A 22,214-nucleotide genomic window follows, 5' to 3' on the forward strand; every position below is an offset into this window, starting at 1 on the left:
AACCGCTGCTAGCACCAGTTGCAACACCGGAAAAAATTTGACCTACGTATCAAAATATTATGTGATATTGAGTCAAGATCATGATCCCTTCGCAGTCCCAGTTCTAGAACCTAGATATATGACCCTATAGATAATAACTCCAAGCGCCTAACCATCACCCCCCTTAGCCCCTCTTCTCCTGCGCAGACTCCCCCTTCCCATCACCACTCTGCCTCGTCGCCCTCTCCAGATTCGACCACCTCGCCTCTGCCGCCCTCGCTCTGATCTCCCTCTCGCTCAACCCCTCCGTATTGGCCCCTCCACCAAGAACATACGTGCCCCCTTCCCACCCGCCATGGTCCATGACCATTCCCTCCTCCTCCCCCTCCCCTTCGTCTTGCCCCCCTTCCCTTTCCGGCGCGTACTCTTCCTCCCCCACCGTCCGGCCACCGTGCTTCCAATCGGCCCTCTCCACCTCGCGCTCGATCTCCTTGCACAGCGCCCAGAACTTGGCGTCGTGCTCGCTGTGCACGTTGTGCGCCAGCTCGTGGCACAGCGTCTTGCGGATGACGCGGTAGTCGCGCCAGCCGTCGTACGCGTCCGTGCGCAGCCGCAGCTCGATCACCTCGCCCTTGTTGCGGTTCAAGCCCAGGATGCGCGTGACCCCCTCGTGCGACGCCGCCGTGTGGCTGAGCGGGTCCATCTCGGTCAGCAGGCCGACGCTGAAGCGGTGCTTGCGCATCGTCGCGCGGATGCCCGGGTCCGCCTTGAGCCGCTCGAGGAAGGCCATGCTACGGGCCGAGTTAGGCAGGTGGGGTAAAGGGCGGAGGGTGTGGAAGGTGTAGTTCAGGTCGTCGGCCGTGGCGCGCTGTGCGGCGGGTAGCCGTGCGTAGCGCGCGCGCGCGAGGGCCCGTTTCGCTTGCCAGCTTGTCGCGGCGTCCCGCTGGTGCTGGAGGGAGGACAGGGCTGAGGTCTGCGGGGCGAGCAGCCGGAGGGTGGTGTCATGGAGGGTTGAGAGGGGGATATGCGCGTCGTCGGAGGGGGTGTATAGCGATTTGAGGCCTGGTTGGCGCTTCTCGAGGAGGGCTTTCGCCTTGGACCAGTCGTAGGATGGAAACTCGAGGGAAAGGGAGAGGATTAGGTGCTCAAAGGTGTCGGAAGAAGAGAAGACCCATTTCTGGCTGTGCTTCTCCGGAGGGAATTTGAGTGTGATCTCGACGGGCGACGACTCATCGTCGTCTGAGGGATTGAGTGAGTCTATCCGGGTATCGTTCGGTGATGGCTCCGCCATATCCAACATGAGCAAGTGACGTGATGTGTAGAGAGAATGTGTCACAGGTGAATGAATGAGGGCTGCAGAAAAGGGCTATCCGATTGACTTGCGATGAGTTGTGATGAGCGCCTCACTTGTCGTTCAATCACGTCATTCACTCGACGGTGCAGGTGGACTGAGGCAGCGACTGCCACTCTCGAGAACAAATGAACTGGGATGACAAGGAATGAGATTCAAGATCAGATGGTGATATGTAGATTGTATGTTGAAAGTACCTAGTTGAGAACTGAGAATTGTTTCTAAGGCTCACGTTCTCAGTCGCCTCCGACAGGAGAATGTTCGACGCCAATCCAGAAGCCAGTTTGTAAGACATGCTTTGTCATCCATGTCGCTCTCCAAGCTTCCATCGTTGTAACTGGTGTTGCTGCCATATTTTTGGTGTAATTACCTTTGTCGTGGCTCATGCTTGGCGGCATTACCGGAATCGTTACACAGGTTTTGGTGTAATGACGGGTCTGGCTGTCTGTGTCTGATGCAGTTACATGTCTCACTGACTGTAATTACATGTCTCCTGGCCAGGTTAACATGAACAGCCAGACAGCGCAGCATCCTCCAAAACCGGTTCAACCACAGGTTGGTCGATACCAGTGAATCGGAGCGGCACAAGCAGAATTATATAACGTTGTTGGTCTTCGACGCCGCAAGACCACTGACTTCTACCTGAGACGAGCTTCAACAGATGAAACGAAGAATTGGTCCACACATTGTGTCCGAGGAGTGTGGGTCCAGTCGGTTGGATCAACCGAGATGGCTTCCGAAACAATTCCTGGTTTTCTTCACCGCGCTGACCATCTTAACTGATTGCATCAGGGGCCGAACCCTGAAGATCAATGGCGGGGCGGCTCGATGCATGTGCTGCACCGGGTTTCCAACATCTCTGCAATGAAATGAGACACAAAGCAAGATTGTGCCGCTGTATCCGTCACACACAGTTACATCATCAGCTTATACCGCTCACACGTCGTATTGCTGCGTTGGCTGCTCATGGAAGTTTTTAACTAGTGCCCTCCTCCATCTCGTATCATGCCGTCGTCCAAGCACCTCCTCTGTTCGTCAAGTTCGCTCGGTGAAATTGTCTGCTATTACTCGAGCGGGAATAGCGTATTTTGATCGCCCAATCTCCCCTGAGCGTCTTAGCCAATCGTCTAACAGGAAGCCAGGGACTTTAAACGTTGTGGGTACCCCATCTCGGCCTCCATTCCTGGGGTAACATGCCGCTAACCTTCTTAGAAAGCCCCCACGACCACATGAGGCTGCCCCCTTCGTGTTCTTACTGAGCTCTCTCTCTTCTTCTTTCGTGTTTACGTCTCTGGGCTCTCGTCGATTCTGTCCTGCTCGACAGTCGCTCGTTGGCATCCGAGGTGGGAGCCCAGGTCGCTCTGTGCATCATCTCATCGTTCTCGTCGCTCCTTTGACAACTATTTAATTTCTCATTTGAGGAGATCTGACTTCAGCTACCGATTCTTGTCTCACATTCCAGCCGAAAAACACAGCTCACATTCCAGAAACCGACTTTATTGAAACGGCTATCTCTCGTCCGCTCCCCGTCAATCATGCTTGTACGTCCTTTTGGTTGTCGATGTCCGGGGGCAGCTGTCGTGACACATGCTGCCGTCCCGCAGGCTTCAAGCGAGCAATGGGGGCGCAGGTGCTGATGTGCCCGCTATGTAGATTCACTCGGCGCTCCTGGCGCTCGGTGCCACTTTTGCTGTAGCTCTCCAGCCTCTGGAGGTGCAGGGCGAGTACTTCATCAACCCCAAGACCGGCAACCGTTTTCAGATTGTCGGTGTCGCGTATCAGCCGGGCGGCGCTGCGGGCTACAATGAGGAGTCGGGCCGTGATCCGCTGAGCAATGCCGATATTTGCATGCGCGATGCTGCTCTGCTCCAGATTCTCGGCGTGAACACGATCCGGGTCTACAACGTTAACCCTAACGTGAATCACGATGAGTGTGCCAGCATCTTCAATGCCGCCGGCATGTACATGATTCTCGATGTCAACTCGCCACTGGTCGGCGAATCCCTGACGAGCTATCACCCGTGGGAATCGTACTATGCCGCCTACCTGAACCGCACCTTCGCTGTTGTCGAGGCTTTCAAGAACTACCCCAACACCCTGGCCTTCTTCTCCGGAAACGAGGTGCTCAACAACGAGGAGACGGGTGCTGATGTGCCGCCTTACATGCGCGCCGTCACTCGCGACATCAAGAACTATGTCAAGAAGCATTCCTCGCGGCCCATCCCGGTCGGCTACTCAGCCGCCGACGTTCGTGATATTCTGTTCGACACGTACAACTACTTCCAGTGCTCTCTCGAGGGTGACGATGGCGACATGAGCATGGGCGACATCTTTGCCCTCAACAGCTACAGCTGGTGCGGCGACAGCTCCTTCAAGAAGGCCAAGTACGACCAGCTGGTCGAAGGTTTCAAGGGCAACTCTGTGCCCATCTTCTTCTCCGAGTTCGGCTGCAACACGCCCTACCCTCGCGTCTTCACCGAGGTCGGCACCATCTATGGCCCCGACATGACGGGCGTCTTCTCCGGCGGCGTCGTCTACGAGTACACCCAGGAGCCCAACAACTACGGCTTGGTGAACATGACAGAGGACGGCTCCGCCACCCTCATGGGAGACTTCCTGTCGCTGCAGAGCCAGTACGCCAAGCTCAACTTCACCGAGATCCAGGCCCAGAAGCCCGCCTCCACCTCGACGCCCAAGCCGCCCGTGTGCGACGCCAAGCTCATCACCACCAAGGGCTTCAACTCCAACTTCACCCTGCCCAAGCTGCCCCCAGGAGCCCAGGAGATCATCGACAAGGGCGTCAAGCCGACCCCGAGCGGCAAGCTGGTCGAGATCAAGGACTGGAACGTCAAGTTCACCGTCAAGAACCCCGACGGCAGCGTCATCTCCAACCTGCACGTCGTCCCGCTCAAGGACGATACCATCAACCGTAAGTCTCCGCCCTTCACCCTCTAAAACTCCGACCAAGCACTACGTAAGGTACTAACCAACTTGGCTACTTAGACCCCGGCTCCAACACCGACGCCACCACCGCGGAAGCCTCCACCACCGGCAGCGGTACCGGCACTGGCACCGGCACCTCATCCTCAGCTGCTTCGTCCACCCCCAGCCGGGACGCCGCGCCTCGCGCTGGCGCCGTTGTCCTCCCTGCCGTGGCAATGGGCGCTCTGGCCGCCGTGGCTGGTTTTGCCCTTTAAAGCCCCCGGCATCGAGGACTGGTTGTTGGGAGAACATGCCGTGAATTGCGTCGGTCATAACGGGGGGTTGTGGCGGTCAGATCTTGAGACTTTGCTATAATGTACGGGGTGTGTGTTTCTTGTAGATAGGTAGCTTGAGTCAAAGCATAGTAGGGAGGGAAGGGGGAGAACTGGTTTCTTTCAGTCCTCGGATTATCGCTTCTTCAGCTTGCATGCGGCTCTCTCATGACCGTGTATAATGTGATACCATGTTCTTCTGCTTTATTTTTGCTCTGGAGATGGTCGTTTTGAGATTATAATACCCGGTCCCACGGGACTATGGCACATATATAAGGTAACTTCAACCCCAGAATTATCTATCTCTAGGTAACAGTAGCCCTCCTTAAGGCTGTAGATCAAACTTCGGCTCTTACGTCAAAGCGTATGTGGTGAACCAAATAAAAGCATAAAGATAGAAAGAAGAAGGAATACCAAGATGAAGAGAGGGAAGAGGAGGAGAGAGGGAGCAACAAAATAAAGAAAAAGAACGCACGGAGAAAAGAATGAAGATAAGATAGGAGAGAAAGGACCAAGAGAGCTCATCTATTAGAGTACCAGGGTTGGAATGATAATTGGGTCGGCTCATATGACATAGTCCTTCGGGACAAGGCCATCTCTCGTAACGCTTCCAGAAGTACGTCACTCATCTGGTTTATTATACTTTCTATCGGGGACCCTATTCTTCCCATGACATAAAATGTGCCGTATTAAAAAGAATCGTCAGACGGCAAGGCGAATAAGCATCATTTCTACCCTCTTGGTGACCACCCTTTTAACCCTGGAACTCCTGAGCCTTGCTTTCCTCCCACTTGCCCGGGATGAGGGCCAGGGGCACAATGCCCGAGACATGCATCTCGGGGCCAAAAATCTTGGCGTTCAGACCAAGCTCCTGCGTCGCCGCCTTCATGTTCTTAAGACCCTCTTGATAGTTGGGGCCGGCACGGCGGACCCAGATCTGCACATTATGCTCATTAAGAACGTTGGCGTACTCCCTGAGCGCCTTGATGACCCCCTTGAAAGTGCTGGCGACGTTGGTAAAGTTCGCGATACCACCACCGATGAAGAGAACCTTGCCCTTGGGGTTCATCGGCGCTCGGAGCATCAGATCGAGCACGGTCCGGGCATAGTGGTATGTCTGAGACTCGGTGGGCGCACCGGAGTACTCGCCGTAGTTAGCCAGCTCGTCGGCGAAGCCGGCTGAGGCGATGGCATCGGCATAGACGACCGAGGCACCACCACCGGCCACGAGGGTCCAGATTCTGCCGTTAGGGTTCAGAACCGTCAGCTTGAGCGAGGCGCCGGTCTTGGCATCGAGCTCGGCGATGTAAGCTTCCTCTTTGGAAAGCTCACGGCCGAAGGGCGCAGGGAACTCAATCGGCGGGCCGGCATCGATGTTGACCGTGCCTTGGTTGGTTGTGGGAGCAACGATGCCCAGAGCAGCCGGTGACCGCGCAATTGCCCACTTTACACCACACTCAAAGTCTGCTGTTTGATCCAGCTTGGCAGCAAGGTCGAGGAAGTGCACCGAAGCAGAGGTGTTATCCTCGTTGGGAATGACGACCAAGGGGTTGATCTCAAGGTATGTGAACTGGCAATCAACATAGACGGCGTACAGCCGCGTGACTTCAAGAGTGTTAGTTGCTTGATGATACCAACTTCCGCGTGGAATGGAGGCTTACTGAAGTCGACCAGGACATTGTGCACGCCCTTGGGGACCTTCTTCAAGAGCGTGGCAGCGATCTCCTCGTTTGAGGGATATTGTGTAAGGTCGACAGGGATGAGGAGCTTCTCTGCCTTCGAATCGACATCGCCGACATCAACACCACCCTCGTGGGTGAACAAGATCCAGTCGCCCTTGATAATATTGTCAGCCTCGTGCATACCTTCGGAGTGCGTTGCCTGATTCCGGATTTGTGGGCCAGCCGACCCACACAATGCATGGGGTTTAGCCTCCGTTCGTCCGTGACCGCTCGGCAGCCATTTCCAAGCGGGACACGTTTGACCGGGAATGAAATGCTCTTTGCCCACAGAGTTTTCTGAGTATAAAGACTCAGGAACATCCGCCGGTTGATGCAGATGTTGTGCCCTTCTCTCACATCGCCACCTTTCCCGACTCTCATGGTTTCGGCTCTTGGACAATATTGCCTTTCGCTTGCACTTGCAAGTGGGGTTGGTCCTGCGAATCGAATACAGAGTGGTGCCAAATTGAGAATCGTCACTTACATCGCGAACCGAATTGATCTATGAGGAGTTAGCGAGACGTGCTCTCAACGATGCAGTTGGCTATGATGCGACTCACGTTGATATAGTACTCAGTCTCAGGCGGGTGCGGCACAAAAGGCTCGACGAGGAACGACCGGAGAACGCCCTCAGTGTGTTCGACCTTCTGCACCTTGCCGGCGCGCTCAGCAACCCACGCCCTCGCCTCGGCCCAGGTCTTGTTGAGGGCCAGCAGACCGCTCTTGCCGCGGCGCTTGATGAGCTGATCTGGCTTAGCCACGAACCTGGCGTCCGAGTGCAGGAGCCACGGGTATGTGATCTCGGCCTGGTCAAGCACGGCATTGACGTCGGCGTTCTCAGGGAAGTACAGCGACGCGAGCCTGGGAGGAGGGTTGTGCGTGGTCGGGGCTGGCAGCGGGCTGGGCTTGATCACCGGGGCCCGAGTAAGGTGATAGTTGAGGATGGCCTTGCCATCGGCCTCGAGGATGCTTTTCGCAGACATCTTTGTGGTGGTGAGTCGACAACTCCTTTTCTCTCCTTGATCCTTTCCGAATTCTGCTCCTTTCTACCCTTTGCAAAATGTCAGAACGGTCCCAAAATAGCTCTGTACTGGCGCTCGCGAAGTCGCGTGTGGCCGAGCACGGATATGAAGGAATCAAAGCTGAGGTGGCAGTGCTATTCCAACCTCAAGCGAGGGGCAATTTACCAGATGAGAAGTCTCAAGAAACTGGACCGCAGAAAAATGGACGCTTGTACGCGAAGGAATGCCACAGCAAAGTGAAGTGAGGGAGAGAAGGTGGTGGACAAAGCGAGGAATTCTCTTAAGATGCAGCTCCCTTGGAAAAACCTCGAGGACGATTTCCGAACCTGGGCTTTGGCAAAACACTCGGGGCAACAGCAGCACAGGGGACCGCAGTGTCCCTTTGGGTTGGGGGAGGCGCCAGAAAAACGTTCCAGGTACCGTTCCCCGCCAAAACCATTGGGGTTGATTCAAGCGGGGCAGTGCCCTCGGGGCGGTCAGGAACCAGAGGTACCGGTACCTGTCCCGACCCCAGTGGAGCCGTCGGCCGAACACCTGGCTCTCTTCCTCACCTCTCCGTCTCGCCCCGCTCCTGCATTGTGGCCGCAAAGATACCCGACCTGGGGTTGTTCTTTCTCGTTGGCGATGCCCGAGTGGTTTACTTCCCGTCTTTCTATTGCTATTATCTTCGCAAACGGGTGTCTCTTTCCTTCCTGCTAGTGCTGGGGTCAAAAAGGCGGAAGGAGTTGGGGATCTTCCGGCCGGGAACACCACTTGGGCCGGTGCAGTCTGTCAGAAAAGAATTCGGACGGGATTGCACCCGTCGACGATTGCCGAGCGCCCCAAGGTGGTTTGAGCTTTCGTGTGCTCAGTTCGGACATGCTGAGTTCTGGGCCCGCGGCGCCCGATGCCCGAGATGTGGGATGGGTCCCCGATCTCAAACTCCGGAGTGCGATACGGTGCCCCGCAGCAGCCGGCAGCTCCCCTCGACAGCCCAGCCGTCTCGTTCCTTCCTGGTCGTCAGGTCAATACACACAAGGCAAGTGCCTGTGTGTTTATTACGTTTCGGGCAGTTCTATTCAAAGAGTGCCTTCACCCTCTGGTGCATTGTTGCGTGGGAAACTGCTGGCCGGGGAACGGCATTCCAGCGCTTTCTCAAATTTTTGGACTTTCGGAGGGGGATCGGATGGTGTGGTGGCTGAGGTAGCGGTACTTCATGCTTGGCGCGCATTCGGCACCCCACTTCGCGTCAGCTTCGTGGCAGAAAAGCTCAGGCTTGACCCAAATTGGTGCAGGTCCGTCAGACGATCGGACAAGGGTCCAAAAGAGTTGGGGAACTGCCACCATTTGTTGGACCGTTGACCCGGCCTCCATCCAATTGAAGGGCTTGCGACGATTCCAGCAAACGAGGGCTCGAGTTCCGGAACCTTGCCGGGGCAACTTCACTAAATTCTACAGCTGCGGAGCTCTTGCGCCTACCCCGAGTGTGGTGCTTCCCGACGAAACAGCAGCGACCGACAAAAACCTCTCCCCCAAAATTGCTGCCCGCCTGTCCTCCCATTCCTGCCAACCCATCATTCTCCCTCGCTCCGATTCCCGCGCCCACAAGCAGCGTCGCCTCTTTGTCCTTCTTTCTGATCCAGACAATTCCCGGCGAGTTTCGAGTTGAGAAAGCACACAGACTTCACAATGGCCAGCGACGGCGTTAAGACCGGCGGGCTGTCCGCGAATGATAACATTCGCCGTTTTGCTGCCCCTAGCCGGCCCCTCAGCCCACTCCCCGCCCATGCTCTCTTCAACGACAAGACAAGATGCTTTGTTTACGGTCTGCAGCCGCGTGCCGTACAAGGCATGCTCGACTTCGACTTCATTTGCAAGCGGTCGACCCCGTCTGTGGCCGGCATCATCTACACATTCGGTGGTCAGTTCGTCAGCAAGATGTACTGGGGAACCAGTGAGACGCTGCTTCCTGTGTACCAGCAGGTGTCGAAGGCGATGGCCAAGCACCCTGATGTTGATGTGGTGGTCAACTTCGCGTCATCTCGTAGCGTCTACAGCTCGACGATGGAGCTGATGGAGTACCCGCAAATCAAGACGATTGCGATCATCGCCGAGGGTGTTCCGGAGCGCGTAGGTTCTGCGATCTCCTGACAGCGTTAGCGGGCATTTGGGTTACTAACGGATGAAATCACAGCGGGCTCGTGAGATCGCACATGTAGCGCAGAAGAAGGGCGTCACAATCATTGGTCCCGCCACAGTTGGTGGTATCAAGCCCGGCTGCTTCAAGATTGGCAACACCGGTGGCATGATGGACAACATTGTTGCCTCCAAGCTCTACCGCAAGGGCTCGGTCGGCTACGTCTCCAAGTCCGGCGGCATGTCCAACGAGCTGAACAACATCATCTCGCAGAACACAGATGGCGTTTACGAGGGGGTGGCGATCGGTGGTGACCGGTATCCGGGTACTACCTTCATCGACCATCTTCTGCGGTACCAGGCGGATCCCGAATGCAAGATCCTCTTGCTTCTTGGCGAGGTCGGTGGTGTTGAGGAGTACAAGGTCATCGACGCGGTCAAGAATGGCGTAATCACCAAGCCAATTGTTGCGTGGGCCATCGGCACTTGCGCCAGCATGTTCAAGACTGAGGTTCAGTTCGGCCACGCTGGTGCTTTCGCCAACTCGCAGCTCGAGACGGCTGCGATGAAGAACAAGAGCATGCGGGAAGCGGGCTTCTACGTTCCCGACACATTCGAGGATCTGCCGGCCCTTCTCAAGTCCGTATACGACAAGCTCGTCAAAGAGGGCACCATCACGCCCAAGCCAGAGCCCGTCGTTCCCAAGATCCCCATCGATTACTCGTGGGCCCAGGAGCTCGGCCTTATCCGCAAGCCCGCTGCCTTCATCTCCACTATCTCCGATGACCGTGGCCAAGAACTTCTCTATGCTGGCATGCCCATCTCGGACGTTTTCAAGGAGGACATTGGCATCGGTGGCGTCATGTCCCTGCTGTGGTTCCGCCGCCGCCTGCCTGACTACGCATCCAAGTTCCTTGAGATGGTGCTCATGCTTACGGCCGACCATGGTCCGGCCGTGTCTGGTGCCATGAACACCATTATCACCACTCGTGCCGGCAAGGACCTCATCTCTGCGCTGGTCAGCGGTCTGCTCACGATCGGCTCTCGGTTCGGTGGTGCCCTGGATGGTGCTGCTGAGGAGTTCACCAAGGCGTTCGACAAGGGCCTCAGCCCCCGTGAGTTCGTCGACAGCATGCGCAAGCAAAACAAGCTGATTCCGGGTATCGGCCACCGTGTCAAGTCGCGGAACAACCCGGATCTGCGTGTGGAGCTGGTCAAGGAGTATGTGAAGGCCAAGTTCCCCAGCCACAAGATGCTCGATTACGCGCTGGCGGTTGAGACAGTCACGACCTCCAAGAAGGACAACCTCATCCTGAACGTGGACGGCTGCATTGCTGTCTGCTTCGTTGATCTCCTCCGGAATTGCGGCGCCTTCAGCACGGAGGAGGCGGAGGACTACCTCAGCATGGGCGTGCTCAACGGCCTGTTCGTCCTCGGCCGCAGCATCGGCCTGATTGCCCACTACCTTGACCAGAAGCGTCTCCGCACCGGCCTGTACCGTCACCCGTGGGATGATATCACGTACATCCTGCCGAGCCTGCAGCAAAACGGCCCACCGGGCACTGAGGGCCGTGTGGAGGTGCAGATGTAAAAGGGGCTACGGGTTTATTCTTAGATGGTCGATGATCTTAGGCGTGGTTTCCAATTTACTTGGAACGGGCCAGCAAACATGGTTTTCTGTCATGATGAAATGATGTGCCTCAACGCGGCGAGGTAGTCAATGGCCCGGAGGAGGGCATAAACTAGGCCCGAGTTAGCTTACACGGTTTTAGAAACTTTAATGAGTCGCCAAGATTAGGTACGCAGTGTTCTCCGATGCGGTGTCTTGTCAATGCACATGTACAGTGACATGTCGTCGGACAGCTGCAGTGTCAGCATCGGAATGCCGATGAAGGTGGTAATGTGTGTCAGCAATATCCGTAGAACGCCGATGAAGGTGAGAAATGTCCCGAGGGCGGTTCCCATCGCCGACTTTCTTTTTGGTTTGCCCCCGAGGACAACGGGCGGCTGTGGTCAACTTGGGCATCTGGGGTGTTGAACTCCGGCGGACTTCGATGTGTTCAAGCTGCTGTCCAGTATTCCTCCCGAATTATTGAAATCCGAAGGTTTTCTAGTAATGTGAACAAACTCAGGTCAGCACGGTCAGGTACTGCTGACCATCACTGACACAGCACGTCCACAGGTGTCGCTTACTAGGCACGTGCTAGGTACTGAAAAGTGGGGGGAGGGAGGAGGGGTTGCGGGGCGGCGGTGTTCCACCCTCGGGCAGATAACTAGTAGGCGGTCGGGGAAGGCAGAATGCTCACGTCTCGGCAAGCTTGCCTGCCGGACTACTGTACTACCGGGCCGTATTTTCTTGTGCTTTCACGGAATTTGCCGACGGGAGCTAGACGACATCGAGGGCATTTGGCTGGTACACGGGTCTTGTTTTACGACCAACTCCCAGTAACATAAGATTGAATTGGCCTTGGGGCCTGGCTTGGGGTGAGTTCTTTTACGTCTATTCCTGCGTAGGCTATAGAGCGGTCCTAAGCTTTGGTCCAGGTGCTGATTGCGGTTGCTTTGAAGGCACGAAGAATCGCCTTGCTCGCTGCCCGCCTTGACGACGGCGCGAAAGCTACAATAGAAGCAAGGCGTAACATCCCATTTGTTTTGCGTCGCATATCATCCAAGTTTGCTGTTGTCCCGTCCATACGCCCTGGCAACCATCCATCGAGGCCGGCTTTCACGACGCCAAGACGAGTCCGTGTACCTTCGACAGAGAGAGAGAGAGAGGGAGAGACAATCAACCCGAGAAGCCACAACACACCACACCACCAAAACACAATGTCCTACTTCCGCATCACCCTCCACCGCTCCGCCATCGGCCTCCCCAAGCGCACCCGCGGCGTGCTGGCCGCCCTCGGCCTGCACCGCCGCTCGCAGGTGGTCTTCCACCCGGTCGAGGCACAGTTTGCGGGGATGATCATGAAGGTGAAGGAGCTGGTGAAAGTCGAGGAGGTGGACCGGGCCTTGTCGAAGCGCGAGCTGCAGGACTCGCGGAAGCCGCCCGCGGGCTTCTACGTGGAGCGGGCGGTGGACAGGATCAGGACGGGTCCGTCGTCGTCGCCTTTGTTGAAGGCGGCCTTGGAGGCGCAGCAGCCGCAGCAGCAGAGCCAGACTCAAGCGGAGGAGGTTAGGTTATGAGGGACAGGAAGAACTGCTGTAGTGTACGATACATGGTTGTACAATTAGCTTGGTTGCATGGGCTTGTCCAGAGTGTGGTGCCCATTCCGCCAGCTGCCATGATGATAGCTGTGAAGGAACGCCCATCTCAACATGCAAAGCCGACAATAAGGTAGCGCAAAGCATTTTGCATCTTTTGATAGCTGGCCAGACGATATACTGTGATACAGGGAACCATTTCTATTTCTGCCCACGTTCCCTAGCCTGATAATCTTGTGACCGCTGACCAGACGATACTGTGTGATCAGGGGACCATTTCTACCTAGTTATGCCCTACGTTACCTAGCCTGATAACCCGATGTGCCCGAAACAAACGAACCGAAAAAAGAAGCCTCCGAAGCAAACAGGACGCAAAAGCAAATCCGCTCGCACCGCCGCCGAGGAGGAACGGAAAGGCTACTGCCGGGAATGAAGACGACGACTAATGGGGGGAGACGGTGACCTCTCCTGTTTTTCCTCAAACTGTCCTTGCCGGAAACGCGGAGGATAGCCCCTGATAGATCTTCCTGGCCACAGCCCGTAAAACGGGCCCTCTTCAAGTTGTTCCTCGTCCGTCTCTTTCTTCACCCCCTTGCCCTTGTCAGCTTTTCCGGCCTCAGGTGTTTTCTGTCCCTCAACCGCTTCTTTCGTCCCCTTGACGTTTTCTGCGACATCAAGTGTTCCCTAGACGCTCTTGACTTTCTCGAGGTAGTCCTGGTCGGGATTCTCGTACTCGGGTACGAAGTATTTTGTCACATGGCGGGAGAACCAGTTGGTGAATTTGATAAGTTCCTCCCGAAGACGGTTGACCGACTGCTGGTCCATGTTGGTCTGTGCAATGAGTTCAGGGAGCGTGACTGTTCTTCTTGTCAGCAATTGTTTGTTCATCGTGTGTCATGGGATGTAAGGGGAGCACATACCCAGCAGACGGGCCATGTGCTCTGCACCGTACGTGTCCTTGGCGCTTTTGTGGTTGCTGTCCGCTGAGTGCCACAGCTGGTGCATCTCATGATATTGAAGGCGCTCAAAGCTGTGGAAGACTGTTAGATAGGGCGAATACAACGCAAGGCGGCCCTAAGAGCTTACCGATACAACAAGAGGCGGCCGAGAGCCTGATCGAAATAATCTCGGAGACCGACAATTGTCTCCTCCAGCACGTCCATGGATGCACTGCCCGGTTGGCGGTTCGGGCGCTCATGTGCTAGGTAGTCCTCTAAGATCTCGGTGACGGGATGGACATGGGGAAGCGGTACGAGCTGATGATTTTTGGTGATATTCTCCCAGTCGTCGACGAGCAGGGACTTGATGTGATCGGGCACCGGAATCTTGACGGATGGCCGATTATAGAAGTTCTCCTCCTGGATTCCCCCTTGTCAGCCATCATTCCTGAGATCAGTGAATTGATCAAAAATATTCTAATAAAATCTGTGGTTATTAAAGGTAGAAATCTATTTATTTCTAGTCGAAGGAAGACAACAGAGAATAAGAAGATGATTAACCCTCGGAAGAGTCTTGAGGGGGGTGGTGCGGTCCGTCCGCTTGCCCGCTTGGGCTCTGTTCGCTCGTCGGCCAAGCGGCCGCTGTTGCCCGCAGCACCGGCCAAAGCGACCGAGGCGCCGCCAGCGGGAAGATGAGTCGATCCGATTCATCCATGGGGACCCCTGCAACGGGCACATTGATCTTGGGATCCATGTGCTCGTAGTACCTGACCAGCTCTTGCGTCAAGGTGCCGTTCTTTTTAGCCTCCCTTATCTTAGGGTGGTTAGCACCAATCGGAGCCTTTGGAGGCTTTTGGTCATAGGCGTTGTCAAACGCCGTTCGGCCGTGACTGTCCATGTATTGCGATGTGGACTTGGTTGGCGGCCGAATCAACCTGTCGTTCTTTGCCGCGCGGGCAAAACACCTCGCCTCCTTTCGGTGCCATTCCGATGGTGCTTCCTGTCCTGACGTCGGGGCAGCGTTTGCGGCCTTCGTACGCTTGGCCGGCTGGTTTGCGGCGTTATTTCCTTTCGTTGTGCTTCCGGCCGGCAGTCTGGCGGCCTTCTTCCCTTTCGCTGTGATTTCGGCCGGCTGTTTCGCGGCTTTCTTGGACCCTCGGAGCGCCTGTTGTTGAGCCGGCAGTGCCGCGACCTTGGGAGTCTGGGCACGCTCGACGGGCGTCTCGACATCCTGCTCCGCCTGGCGGGAAGTCTGCTGCCGGGGCAACGTTGTTTTGACCTTGAGGATTATCCTCCTCTTCGTCGGCTGCTTGGCGGCCTGCTCGGGCTCTGGGAGCGTCTGTTGTTGAGCCGGCAGTGCCGCGGCCTGAGGAGTCTGGGCACGCTCGACGGGGGTCCCGACATCCTGCTCCGGCTGGCAGGAAGCCTGCTGCCGGGGCAGCGTCGTTTCGGCCTTGGGGATTGCCGTCCTCTTCCGCTTGGCTGGCTTGTCGACTGCCTCGCACGACTCCGGGCGTGAACGTTTAGTTCCCTTCTTGGCGGCGTGATCGAGGTTCATGAGCCTCTGCTCCTGCTCCAGGGTCTCTGTGACCTTCTGACTCGGCTTCCTTATGCGCTTTGCCGGTCGCTCCATAGAGGGGTCCGACTCGGGGCGAGGCCGCTTAGCTCCCTGATCGGCCGATTGATCTCGCTCGGGAGAGATGTTTTCTTTCCCCAACTCTCCGGCTCTGTCATCGGATGGCTCCGGCGCAAGGACGGGAGGCGCGCCGCTGGCCCAAGGGACGGGAGGGACTGGCGCCATGTCGTGGGCAGGTATTATCTGCCCCAACAGTATCGCCAGTCTCCGGGGGGGCGACAAGGAATCGTTGCCGTCCTGCAGTTGATGGTTCGGCGGGGCTCGGGAGGTTGGAGTCGGGTTGCCAGTTCCGTGAGACTCCATTTCGGGGGGGCGAAAACAAGGATTGTGATGGATATCCAACGAAATACTCAAAATTGAGCAAAGCATGGGCAGAATTAAGGGGCTACAAAACGACGACGATTGTCGTAATGACGAGAGTTTTGACCAGAAATCCTCCGGAGGGTCGGGTTGGTTGTTCTGATCAGGCAAATCAATGCAGAGGTGGAAGGTCGAAGTGAAAGCAGGAGTCGGAAAAACGTGGGGAGAGGTCAAGACGTCCTTAAGGGGTATTGCTGTTGACTGGCAAGCGGACCATTGTTCACCACAGTGGCCCAAGGTCAATGCACTCGCTCGGTGGTGATTCGCAAGAGTGCTTAACACTGTCCGGTGCAGTGTAAACGGAGCTGCGGCGCATCTGCTTCCCCTTTTCGGAAAGGGTTCGTCATCGCTGAGCCGGAAGAGTGCGAAGTAGCGCGCTGTTCGACAAGATATGTGACCACATGACTGCCGGGAAGCGAGCTGCGGCAACGCCGCCCCAAAACGGACTGTCTGTTGCGAACCTAGTGTGTAAGCGGGGGGCGAGGTCTGGATGCACTTGCATCCAGAGACTCCCACAAATAGCGCTGCGATGCTGCAGACGCACAGACTGGGACAAAGCTCACGAAAGGGAGACAGAGGCAACGTCATCAAAACATATCAACCTACCTGCTCGAGGTCATAGTCCCTCGCCCGACGAGGACCGCGCCCGGTGGCAGTCGTGGTGCCCGCAGTGCGCTCCTCACTCCCGCGGGCAGAACTCATGTCCGAGGCTCGACCACCCTTCTTGGCCGATTGCTTGGCCGTCTTGCTGGACTGCAACGACTTGGACTGGGCCAAGAGCTGCGCGGCTAATTCCTTGTTCTCGTCGGTGAACTTGCGGATGCGGTCCTGAGGCACCCAGTCGTCCCAGGTGTTCTTCCAGCCCTTGTAGTGGATCTTGTACAGCCAACCGTCGCCACTCTCGGCCGACATAATGTCAAGGATTTTGGCCTCGTAGAGCATCTCCATGTGGAAACAGAGCACACGCTCGTCCTTTTGGAACGGCGGCTGCGGCTGTTTCGACGGGGCCATGGTGAGGGTGAAGGTGAAGGTGAAGGCGGATTATGATAGTAAGACTCGCTATGATGTTCTTAGTGACGAATCCCACTTCGACGGATCGATCGAAAGGGAAGTCCATTTTACAAAGCCTGCATACATACTTTCCCGATGCGCGATGTTCCTGCGCGTTCTAGCAGCACGAGGGCTCCGAAAGGTTCGCGTGACCAAATGTTCCCCGGCACGGTGTGACGAAGTGACGATGGAGAGGATGGTACGCGCCTTGTTGAGCGTTTGGACTCTTGCAGAACGAAATTATATAGATTACAGCGGAACCTTCAGGGCAGGAATTTGAGTAGCTTCTGAAAACAGAAGCCTATCGGTGATCGGACGTTGAGAATGTGAGCGTCACGGTTGCCAAAGGGGACATGTTCTCTCTTTCCTAACCAGGGGTCAGAGAGGATCACGGGAACACGCGATAACTACTACTCCGTAGCGCTTGCCTTGTCAACCCCTGCCGCAGTGCCGCTTCCCTCATTCCGCGGCCGTGCACCCTTCACACTGCTTGGCAGTTATTACCCATCCATCATTACCCACTTCAACTAGTCTGCTGTTTCCCCTTCAGAGCATTTTCAAGCGTCTGGATGGGACTAAAGATAATACCACCTACTGCTACCGGTGCTACTTATATCTACCACGACTGCCCTGGCCATCTGGTTTGTCTCAGACAGTTCTTGACAATCCATAAAAACACACCATGGCGCCAACAGAGCAAACTATTCTGAGCAACTACCTGCTTGTTCCTGCCCAGCTGCCAGCAATTATCTCACTGCAGGAGTTCATTGCCTTATTTCCGCGGCAGTTGCAGTCTTCCCCGCGAATTCGCAGCCTCTATCGTGATTTGCAGAGCCAGCGAAATGTAGTTGTCGACGCTGTTGCAGAGGAAATCGAACAGGAGGTGAAGCAGGGCAAGGCAATGCGCCGCGCGGTGATCAGGTCAAAACGCGAGGCAGAGGCAGAGGCACAGGAACAGGATGACGAGGTCGAGATCGAGAGAATGGTCAGTCTTATTCGTAGCTGTTCACAGCACAATTATTGCAGAACTAGAACATGGAATCCGGCTGACTGACAACCCCGCAGCTGGGAAACTGGTCAGCGCCTCAAAATCCACGGCACAGCCTGGCGTCTATCCTGCCAGATATGGAAGGAGCCATCGGTGCGCTGGAAGCCGAGCTGCAGCTCCTCGAGGAGGAGGAAGCCGCTCTCCTGGCCTCTGTCCGGGGCACTGTGGGCGGCATGAGCGACCTGCGTTACGGCCGTTTGGCTAACAGCCGATTGCCGGAGCAAGTCCTCGACGGCTTAGTCAACCTTCAAGAGATCTGCAGAGGAAAAAGCTGATCTGGATTTGAACGCAACTCCCTTTGTCCCATGACCGTGCAATATCCCTAGTGCTCGAGACAGAAGCGATGTCCATACATATTCGAATCCATACACGGTGTGGTGTGCCTTCCAACCTGCCTTATCTGGCCGCCAGACCCCAAGCAACAATAGAAACACAAGGCATCCGACCCAGTAATTACACCACCGTCATTCTCACAGGAAATACACAGCTAGAGATAACAGGGCAGCCCCATCCCCTCATGCCTTTTAAGAGCGGGCATCTCCCGGAGGAGCAGCACGCGGTGCCGCACCCGGGGCGCCGCCCTGCCGGGCCCTGGGATCCATGCGGCGGTTCCTGTCAAACAATCATTAGCACATGCCCCCCCAAAAAGAATGCCCCTTCACCAAGGAGTCCTGTGAACTCACATCATCGTCCTACTGAGGAATGATACAATCAACATCATGCCCCACGAGGGGATGGCGCTCAGCGCCCAGAAGAAGTAGGCCAGCGGCACCGCAAGCCCCCACTTCGCAAACTTGCCGTGGAAAGGGTGGAAGTAACCTTCCGGATCGATCCTGCGCCAGCCCGTCTCCGCGTCGGCCTTGTCCGCCTTGTACGCGTCCACGATGTCCTGAGTCGTGGTGGTAGTCAGGTTCAGCCGCTTGGCGTAAATGTCGACATTCGCCGGGGCGGGCAGCATCTCGAAGAGCCAGAGCGCGCCCGTGTTGGCCGACCAGGCGTTGCAGAGCACGGGCTGGTCGTCGCAATTGACGTAACCTAGGTGCTGTGGGGATTGAGACGCCGGGAGGTTGGCGAAAGACTTCGCCGACTCGTTGAAGGCCGCTTCAACCTTGTTGCAGTGGCCTGTTCGGCGTATCACATGTATGGTTAGTTACCCAGGTACCGCTGAATAGCGGGCTGTCAACGCGGGGAAAGCGCACCAAAGCAGGTCTTATTCCGGCCCGTTACCAGCACCAACCACTCCTCGGGCTGCGTTGCCTCGGCCTTGACGGGCGCATACAACGTGTCCTTCCAGTTCTCGAGCGTGAGAGTCTCGATCTTCATGGGCTCCGCCACCAGCTTGGACTTTGCCTTGTCCGTGGCGGCACTGGCCGCAGAAGATACTGCGTCCGCCGCTTTCTCTGCGTTAGGGACTGACGCGCCGAAGCTGCTGAGGAAATTTTGGAATTTGGCCTTGTACTGCTCGAACGGGCTCTCGGCAGCCGACGCGAGCAGCGGCAGCGCCAGTACTGCGGTTGTAGAGAAGCGCATTGTCACGGAATATAAATCTACGACTGGTTGACTTGTCTTCGGGTGCGTTGGACAAAGAGATGGGAAAGGGGGAACACGAGTTTGTATAGATCTGTGTCCGGTTTGGAGCGCGGGCCTGGTAATGATGTAGTTGTATTGGAGAAATGAGGGGTCGGTGACGGAGCCAGAGGACTGCTAGAGCTGGGAAGGAGTGGCTTCACCGGGTTGACACCAACAGAGTCTGTTGTCGCACGATCGGCGGATAAGTTCGAGAAATGGAAGGGTCGCGACGAAGATTCTACTATCGAGATTATCTGTTTCCTTAACAGCTAGCGTGCTTGCATGGAGCGCGTCGACCAGGGTGCCGGCAAGCTGTCCGGACTGTAACCCCTTTCTGGACAAATTGTGGGCCCGAGCAGCGAGGAAGCCGGCGACCGTTCGCATCTCGAATTTAAGTGGGGCGTTCCGTGTCCGGGCAACGCTCAATGCTGCGCGACCGTGCGCGACGTGTTGGGTGGGGGTTACCTAGTTGCCTCTACAGTCTACTGGTATCGAGAGCGTCAGGGCGATTGTAAACACCACGTAAAAGCCACTTCTTGTGCGCCTATGCATATATTTTCATGTTATGGTACGAGATCCAATGATTGATATAGAACCGGACTAATACTCAATCAGGCGCCTGGTGAACCGAATCAGAAGCGGAAACGCGGTCGCCCTCCGGCCGCGTCTAAAACTAGTACTCCGAATGCGACGGAGCCGGTCCAGGAACAGCCGGGGATCGAGCAATCAGCGAAGGACACCGCCGCTCCAAAAAGGCGAGGGAGACCACACAAAAGCATTGATACAGAATCACAAAACGAACCGCAACCAGCACAGGTGGAGGCCGACCAAGCCAGCTCGGCCACGGTCACAGCGCCCAAGAAAAGGGGACGGCCTCCAGTGGCCCGCGAGACTGAAGCACAAGAAGCGGATACAGTCCAACCACCGCCAAGGAAGCGGAGGAGGGCTGGTGAAACGCCAGAAGCAAACAATGGGCGGGACGAAGGCGAAATGAGTAAGAGCGCTAAGTCGAACAAGACGTCAGGCAATGCAGCTCAGCAGGTTACAGAATCCGGGGGACCAAGCGTAGCAGAGGCGTCGAAACGCCGAGGAAGGCGGGGCCGTCAGTTGGACACCAGCCCTGCGGAGCCTCTCGGGAAAGACCTCAAAACAAACAAGGGACGCGACGATGGATCGAAAGGTAAACTAGGACGCAAGCCTGCAGTTAGTACCGGGCAAGGAGAGGAGGAAGAACAAGCCGCGGAAGATCGGTCAGTGCGCCAAAGCAGGAGGGGTCGTCGATCAGCAGATGACGACGCACGACCTGCTGCCAACCAGGCATCTCTCAATGCTGCCAATGGCGGAAGAGAAGTGCCAGTTCTTCAGGGACGTAAGCGCGGCCGCCCGTCTCTAGCGGAGTTATCTGCCAGAGAAGCACAGAACAATTCCGGACCGTCTCAACCTGAAACACAAGGACAGAAAAGGGAACGAGGACGCCCTCGGGTTGCCTCCGACGAAGGCGATGCAACTTCGCAAAATACCCGAGCACCATCAGCCAAACCCGCCAAGCAGTCAAAGAAGCAGGCTTCTTCCCCTTCCCAAGAAACAGAGCCGGCAAGCAGAAGAGGCCGTCGCCGCTCCGCCAACGAGCCTCCATCCCCCCACGCCGAACAACCCGCGGGTCCACCAACAAAGTATCGCCACCTCGCAGCCCGCACCCGCCAGGTCCCGCATTCCACCATCTCGTCCAAATGGGCTCCTCTCGATACCCCCGCCATAACGGCCATCGAATCCATCCTCACAGACGCGACGCGGCCCGTCCTGCACCGCCTCCGCGACCGTGATCAGCGCCACGCCCAAGCCCAGACCATCCTCCGCATGTTCACCTCGCGCCTCCGCTCCAAGCTGGTCAAGGGCATGCCCTTCCCTCCTCCCGCCTCCACCACCTCTTCCAAGGGCAAGAAGGGCGGAGAGGGCGGCCACGCGGCCGAGCTAGATTTTGAGCGTACAGTCGATGGCATCGGGCGGTTGGAGAAGGCGCTGGACCCGCTGCTACATAGCGTCGTGCTGTTGCGTGGAGAGAAGGAGCGGGAAGAGAGGGCGCTCGAGAGGGAGTACAAGCTGCTGCGGCGGCTGGAGGCGAACGCGCGGGCGCAGGTGAGGGGTTGGAAGGAAGGCCGTGGCAGGGAGCACGTTCTTGTTGCGGGGGTTCGAGGGCATGAAGAAGGGGAGGCGGAGTGGAGGGGGTTGGAGATTGTCAAGGGCGTGTCCGGGGGAAGAAGCGGGGTTTTTAAGGTGAGCCTTCCCGTCCCGCTGCGAGTGCTCTTGCTGGCTGTAGGGTGGCGGTACTAACCGAGGTGTTGCCGTTTCAGGATCTTGAGGAGGAAGAACTGCTGGCGCTGTCACGGCAGATTGGCAACCACATGGAGAGCATGAGGAGTAATCTTGGCCAGATCGAGAGCGTGCTGCCTGCAATTGCGAAGAGCAGGGCCGCGCTGCAAGGCACGTTGTGTGAGCACCTGGATCCTGAGCAGTACGAGCAGGTGCTGCTTGGCTAAGCGAGTAGACAACAAGAAATGTGAAATTTGCATATGGGCATTGGGTGTTGGCTGGTTTGTAGGATGACTGGTACTAGTAGTATTGATACCCTCATCAAGGAGTCAAGGTTCAGGATGGATAGGTACCGTGCGTGAATGGACATTACATCTCACTTTCAACATACCAAGTAGCGCCAACCCGCCGTGCCACGACCGCAACAGCAGCACTAGGCATTGTTTAACTAGGGCAGTACTAGTAGTTGTTCATCGCCGGTCAGGAAACAACAGCTGATCTGACAGTTCATTGAGGACTCGAATGGGACAAGAGCAAGCGAGGTAAGGATTAGAGAGGTACCGTACACAGTGCGAAAGGTGCGACGGTGAGCCAGTCGAAATGGGCCCGTTTCGATTGGTCAACTGACTTACTATCAAAGTCTCTTTTTCCCATTTG

General features: G+C 56.4%; 9 protein-coding genes across 9 annotated transcripts; 5 read left to right on the forward strand and 4 right to left on the reverse strand.

Annotated features, from left to right (window-relative positions):
* Nucleotides 1-71: 71 nt before the first annotated feature.
* Nucleotides 72-1,582, reverse strand: B0T15DRAFT_558496 (WLM domain-containing protein). The gene has a single exon (XM_062870472.1). The coding sequence runs from the start codon at nt 1,277-1,279 to the stop codon at nt 164-166; it is 1,116 nt and encodes a 371-aa protein (XP_062720397.1). The 5' UTR covers nt 1,280-1,582; the 3' UTR covers nt 72-163.
* Nucleotides 1,583-2,589: 1,007 nt separating this feature from the next.
* B0T15DRAFT_248635 (Glucanosyltransferase-domain-containing protein) lies at nt 2,590-4,809 on the forward strand. The gene is made up of 3 exons (XM_062863141.1): nt 2,590-2,871; nt 2,984-4,259; nt 4,334-4,809. Exons 1-3 carry the CDS (start codon nt 2,866-2,868, stop codon nt 4,525-4,527), a joined length of 1,476 nt encoding a protein of 491 aa, XP_062720398.1. The 5' UTR covers nt 2,590-2,865; the 3' UTR covers nt 4,528-4,809.
* Nucleotides 4,810-5,338: 529 nt separating this feature from the next.
* Nucleotides 5,339-7,288, reverse strand: B0T15DRAFT_399451 (uncharacterized protein; the record flags this gene model as incomplete). The annotated part of the gene is made up of 4 exons (XM_062865010.1): nt 5,339-6,189; nt 6,246-6,420; nt 6,790-6,807; nt 6,866-7,288. The coding sequence occupies 4 exons, from the start codon at nt 7,286-7,288 to the stop codon at nt 5,339-5,341; spliced, it is 1,467 nt and encodes a 488-aa protein (XP_062720399.1).
* A 1,544-nt stretch (nt 7,289-8,832) lies between these two features.
* B0T15DRAFT_248641 (citrate synthase-like protein) lies at nt 8,833-11,153 on the forward strand. The gene is made up of 2 exons (XM_062863142.1): nt 8,833-9,436; nt 9,501-11,153. The coding sequence occupies exons 1-2, from the start codon at nt 8,996-8,998 to the stop codon at nt 11,031-11,033; spliced, it is 1,974 nt and encodes a 657-aa protein (XP_062720400.1). The 5' UTR covers nt 8,833-8,995; the 3' UTR covers nt 11,034-11,153.
* Nucleotides 11,154-12,268: 1,115 nt separating this feature from the next.
* B0T15DRAFT_400692 (uncharacterized protein) lies at nt 12,269-12,628 on the forward strand (the record flags this gene model as incomplete). The annotated part of the gene is made up of 1 exon (XM_062865077.1): nt 12,269-12,628. One exon carries the CDS (start codon nt 12,269-12,271, stop codon nt 12,626-12,628), a length of 360 nt encoding a protein of 119 aa, XP_062720401.1.
* A 351-nt stretch (nt 12,629-12,979) lies between these two features.
* On the reverse strand, nt 12,980-17,043 carry B0T15DRAFT_248815 (MRG-domain-containing protein). The gene is made up of 6 exons (XM_062863143.1): nt 16,720-17,043; nt 16,187-16,639; nt 15,176-15,178; nt 13,733-14,001; nt 13,567-13,676; nt 12,980-13,503 (listed from the first exon to the last, which is right to left on the reverse strand). Exons 2-6 carry the CDS (start codon nt 16,589-16,591, stop codon nt 13,331-13,333), a joined length of 960 nt encoding a protein of 319 aa, XP_062720402.1. The 5' UTR covers nt 16,592-16,639; nt 16,720-17,043; the 3' UTR covers nt 12,980-13,330.
* Nucleotides 17,044-17,087: 44 nt separating this feature from the next.
* On the forward strand, nt 17,088-18,155 carry B0T15DRAFT_248907 (Cnl2/NKP2 family protein-domain-containing protein). The gene is made up of 2 exons (XM_062863144.1): nt 17,088-17,615; nt 17,696-18,155. Exons 1-2 carry the CDS (start codon nt 17,313-17,315, stop codon nt 17,951-17,953), a joined length of 561 nt encoding a protein of 186 aa, XP_062720403.1. The 5' UTR covers nt 17,088-17,312; the 3' UTR covers nt 17,954-18,155.
* On the reverse strand, nt 17,953-19,707 carry B0T15DRAFT_537093 (uncharacterized protein). The gene is made up of 3 exons (XM_062869596.1): nt 18,878-19,707; nt 18,362-18,800; nt 17,953-18,290 (listed from the first exon to the last, which is right to left on the reverse strand). The coding sequence occupies exons 1-3, from the start codon at nt 19,206-19,208 to the stop codon at nt 18,203-18,205; spliced, it is 858 nt and encodes a 285-aa protein (XP_062720404.1). The 5' UTR covers nt 19,209-19,707; the 3' UTR covers nt 17,953-18,202.
* Nucleotides 19,708-19,720: 13 nt separating this feature from the next.
* B0T15DRAFT_537095 (CENP-Q, a CENPA-CAD centromere complex subunit-domain-containing protein) lies at nt 19,721-21,962 on the forward strand. Its single transcript, XM_062869597.1, has 3 exons — nt 19,721-19,815; nt 19,863-21,521; nt 21,599-21,962. Exons 1-3 carry the CDS (start codon nt 19,813-19,815, stop codon nt 21,782-21,784), a joined length of 1,848 nt encoding a protein of 615 aa, XP_062720405.1. The 5' UTR covers nt 19,721-19,812; the 3' UTR covers nt 21,785-21,962.
* The last annotated feature ends 252 nt before the right edge of the window (nt 21,963-22,214 follow it).

The sequence above is a fragment of the Chaetomium strumarium genome (genome assembly GCF_033439665.1).
Source record: "Chaetomium strumarium strain CBS 333.67 chromosome Unknown B0T15scaffold_5, whole genome shotgun sequence".
Taxonomy (NCBI): domain Eukaryota; kingdom Fungi; phylum Ascomycota; class Sordariomycetes; order Sordariales; family Chaetomiaceae; genus Chaetomium; species Chaetomium strumarium.

Coding starts and splice junctions, on each gene's coding strand:
- B0T15DRAFT_558496 (XM_062870472.1), bottom strand. CDS start 1,279: ATGTTGGATATGGCGGAGCCATCACCGAACGATACCCGGATAGACTCA.
- B0T15DRAFT_248635 (XM_062863141.1), top strand. Junction 4,260..4,333: donor CAAGGACGATACCATCAACC/GTAAGTCTCCGC, acceptor TTGGCTACTTAG/ACCCCGGCTCCAACACCGAC.
- B0T15DRAFT_248641 (XM_062863142.1), top strand. CDS start 8,996: ATGGCCAGCGACGGCGTTAAGACCGGCGGGCTGTCCGCGAATGATAAC. Junction 9,437..9,500: donor CCGAGGGTGTTCCGGAGCGC/GTAGGTTCTGCG, acceptor ATGAAATCACAG/CGGGCTCGTGAGATCGCACA.
- B0T15DRAFT_248815 (XM_062863143.1), bottom strand. CDS start 16,591: ATGGCCCCGTCGAAACAGCCGCAGCCGCCGTTCCAAAAGGACGAGCGT. Junction 13,677..13,732: donor GGCCGCCTCTTGTTGTATCG/GTAAGCTCTTAG, acceptor AGTCTTCCACAG/CTTTGAGCGCCTTCAATATC. Junction 13,504..13,566: donor GCACATGGCCCGTCTGCTGG/GTATGTGCTCCC, acceptor CAAGAAGAACAG/TCACGCTCCCTGAACTCATT.
- B0T15DRAFT_248907 (XM_062863144.1), top strand. CDS start 17,313: ATGGCGCCAACAGAGCAAACTATTCTGAGCAACTACCTGCTTGTTCCT. Junction 17,616..17,695: donor AGGTCGAGATCGAGAGAATG/GTCAGTCTTATT, acceptor ACAACCCCGCAG/CTGGGAAACTGGTCAGCGCC.
- B0T15DRAFT_537093 (XM_062869596.1), bottom strand. CDS start 19,208: ATGCGCTTCTCTACAACCGCAGTACTGGCGCTGCCGCTGCTCGCGTCG. Junction 18,801..18,877: donor CCGGAATAAGACCTGCTTTG/GTGCGCTTTCCC, acceptor TACGCCGAACAG/GCCACTGCAACAAGGTTGAA. Junction 18,291..18,361: donor TTCCTCAGTAGGACGATGAT/GTGAGTTCACAG, acceptor ATTGTTTGACAG/GAACCGCCGCATGGATCCCA.
- B0T15DRAFT_537095 (XM_062869597.1), top strand. Junction 21,522..21,598: donor GAAGAAGCGGGGTTTTTAAG/GTGAGCCTTCCC, acceptor TTGCCGTTTCAG/GATCTTGAGGAGGAAGAACT.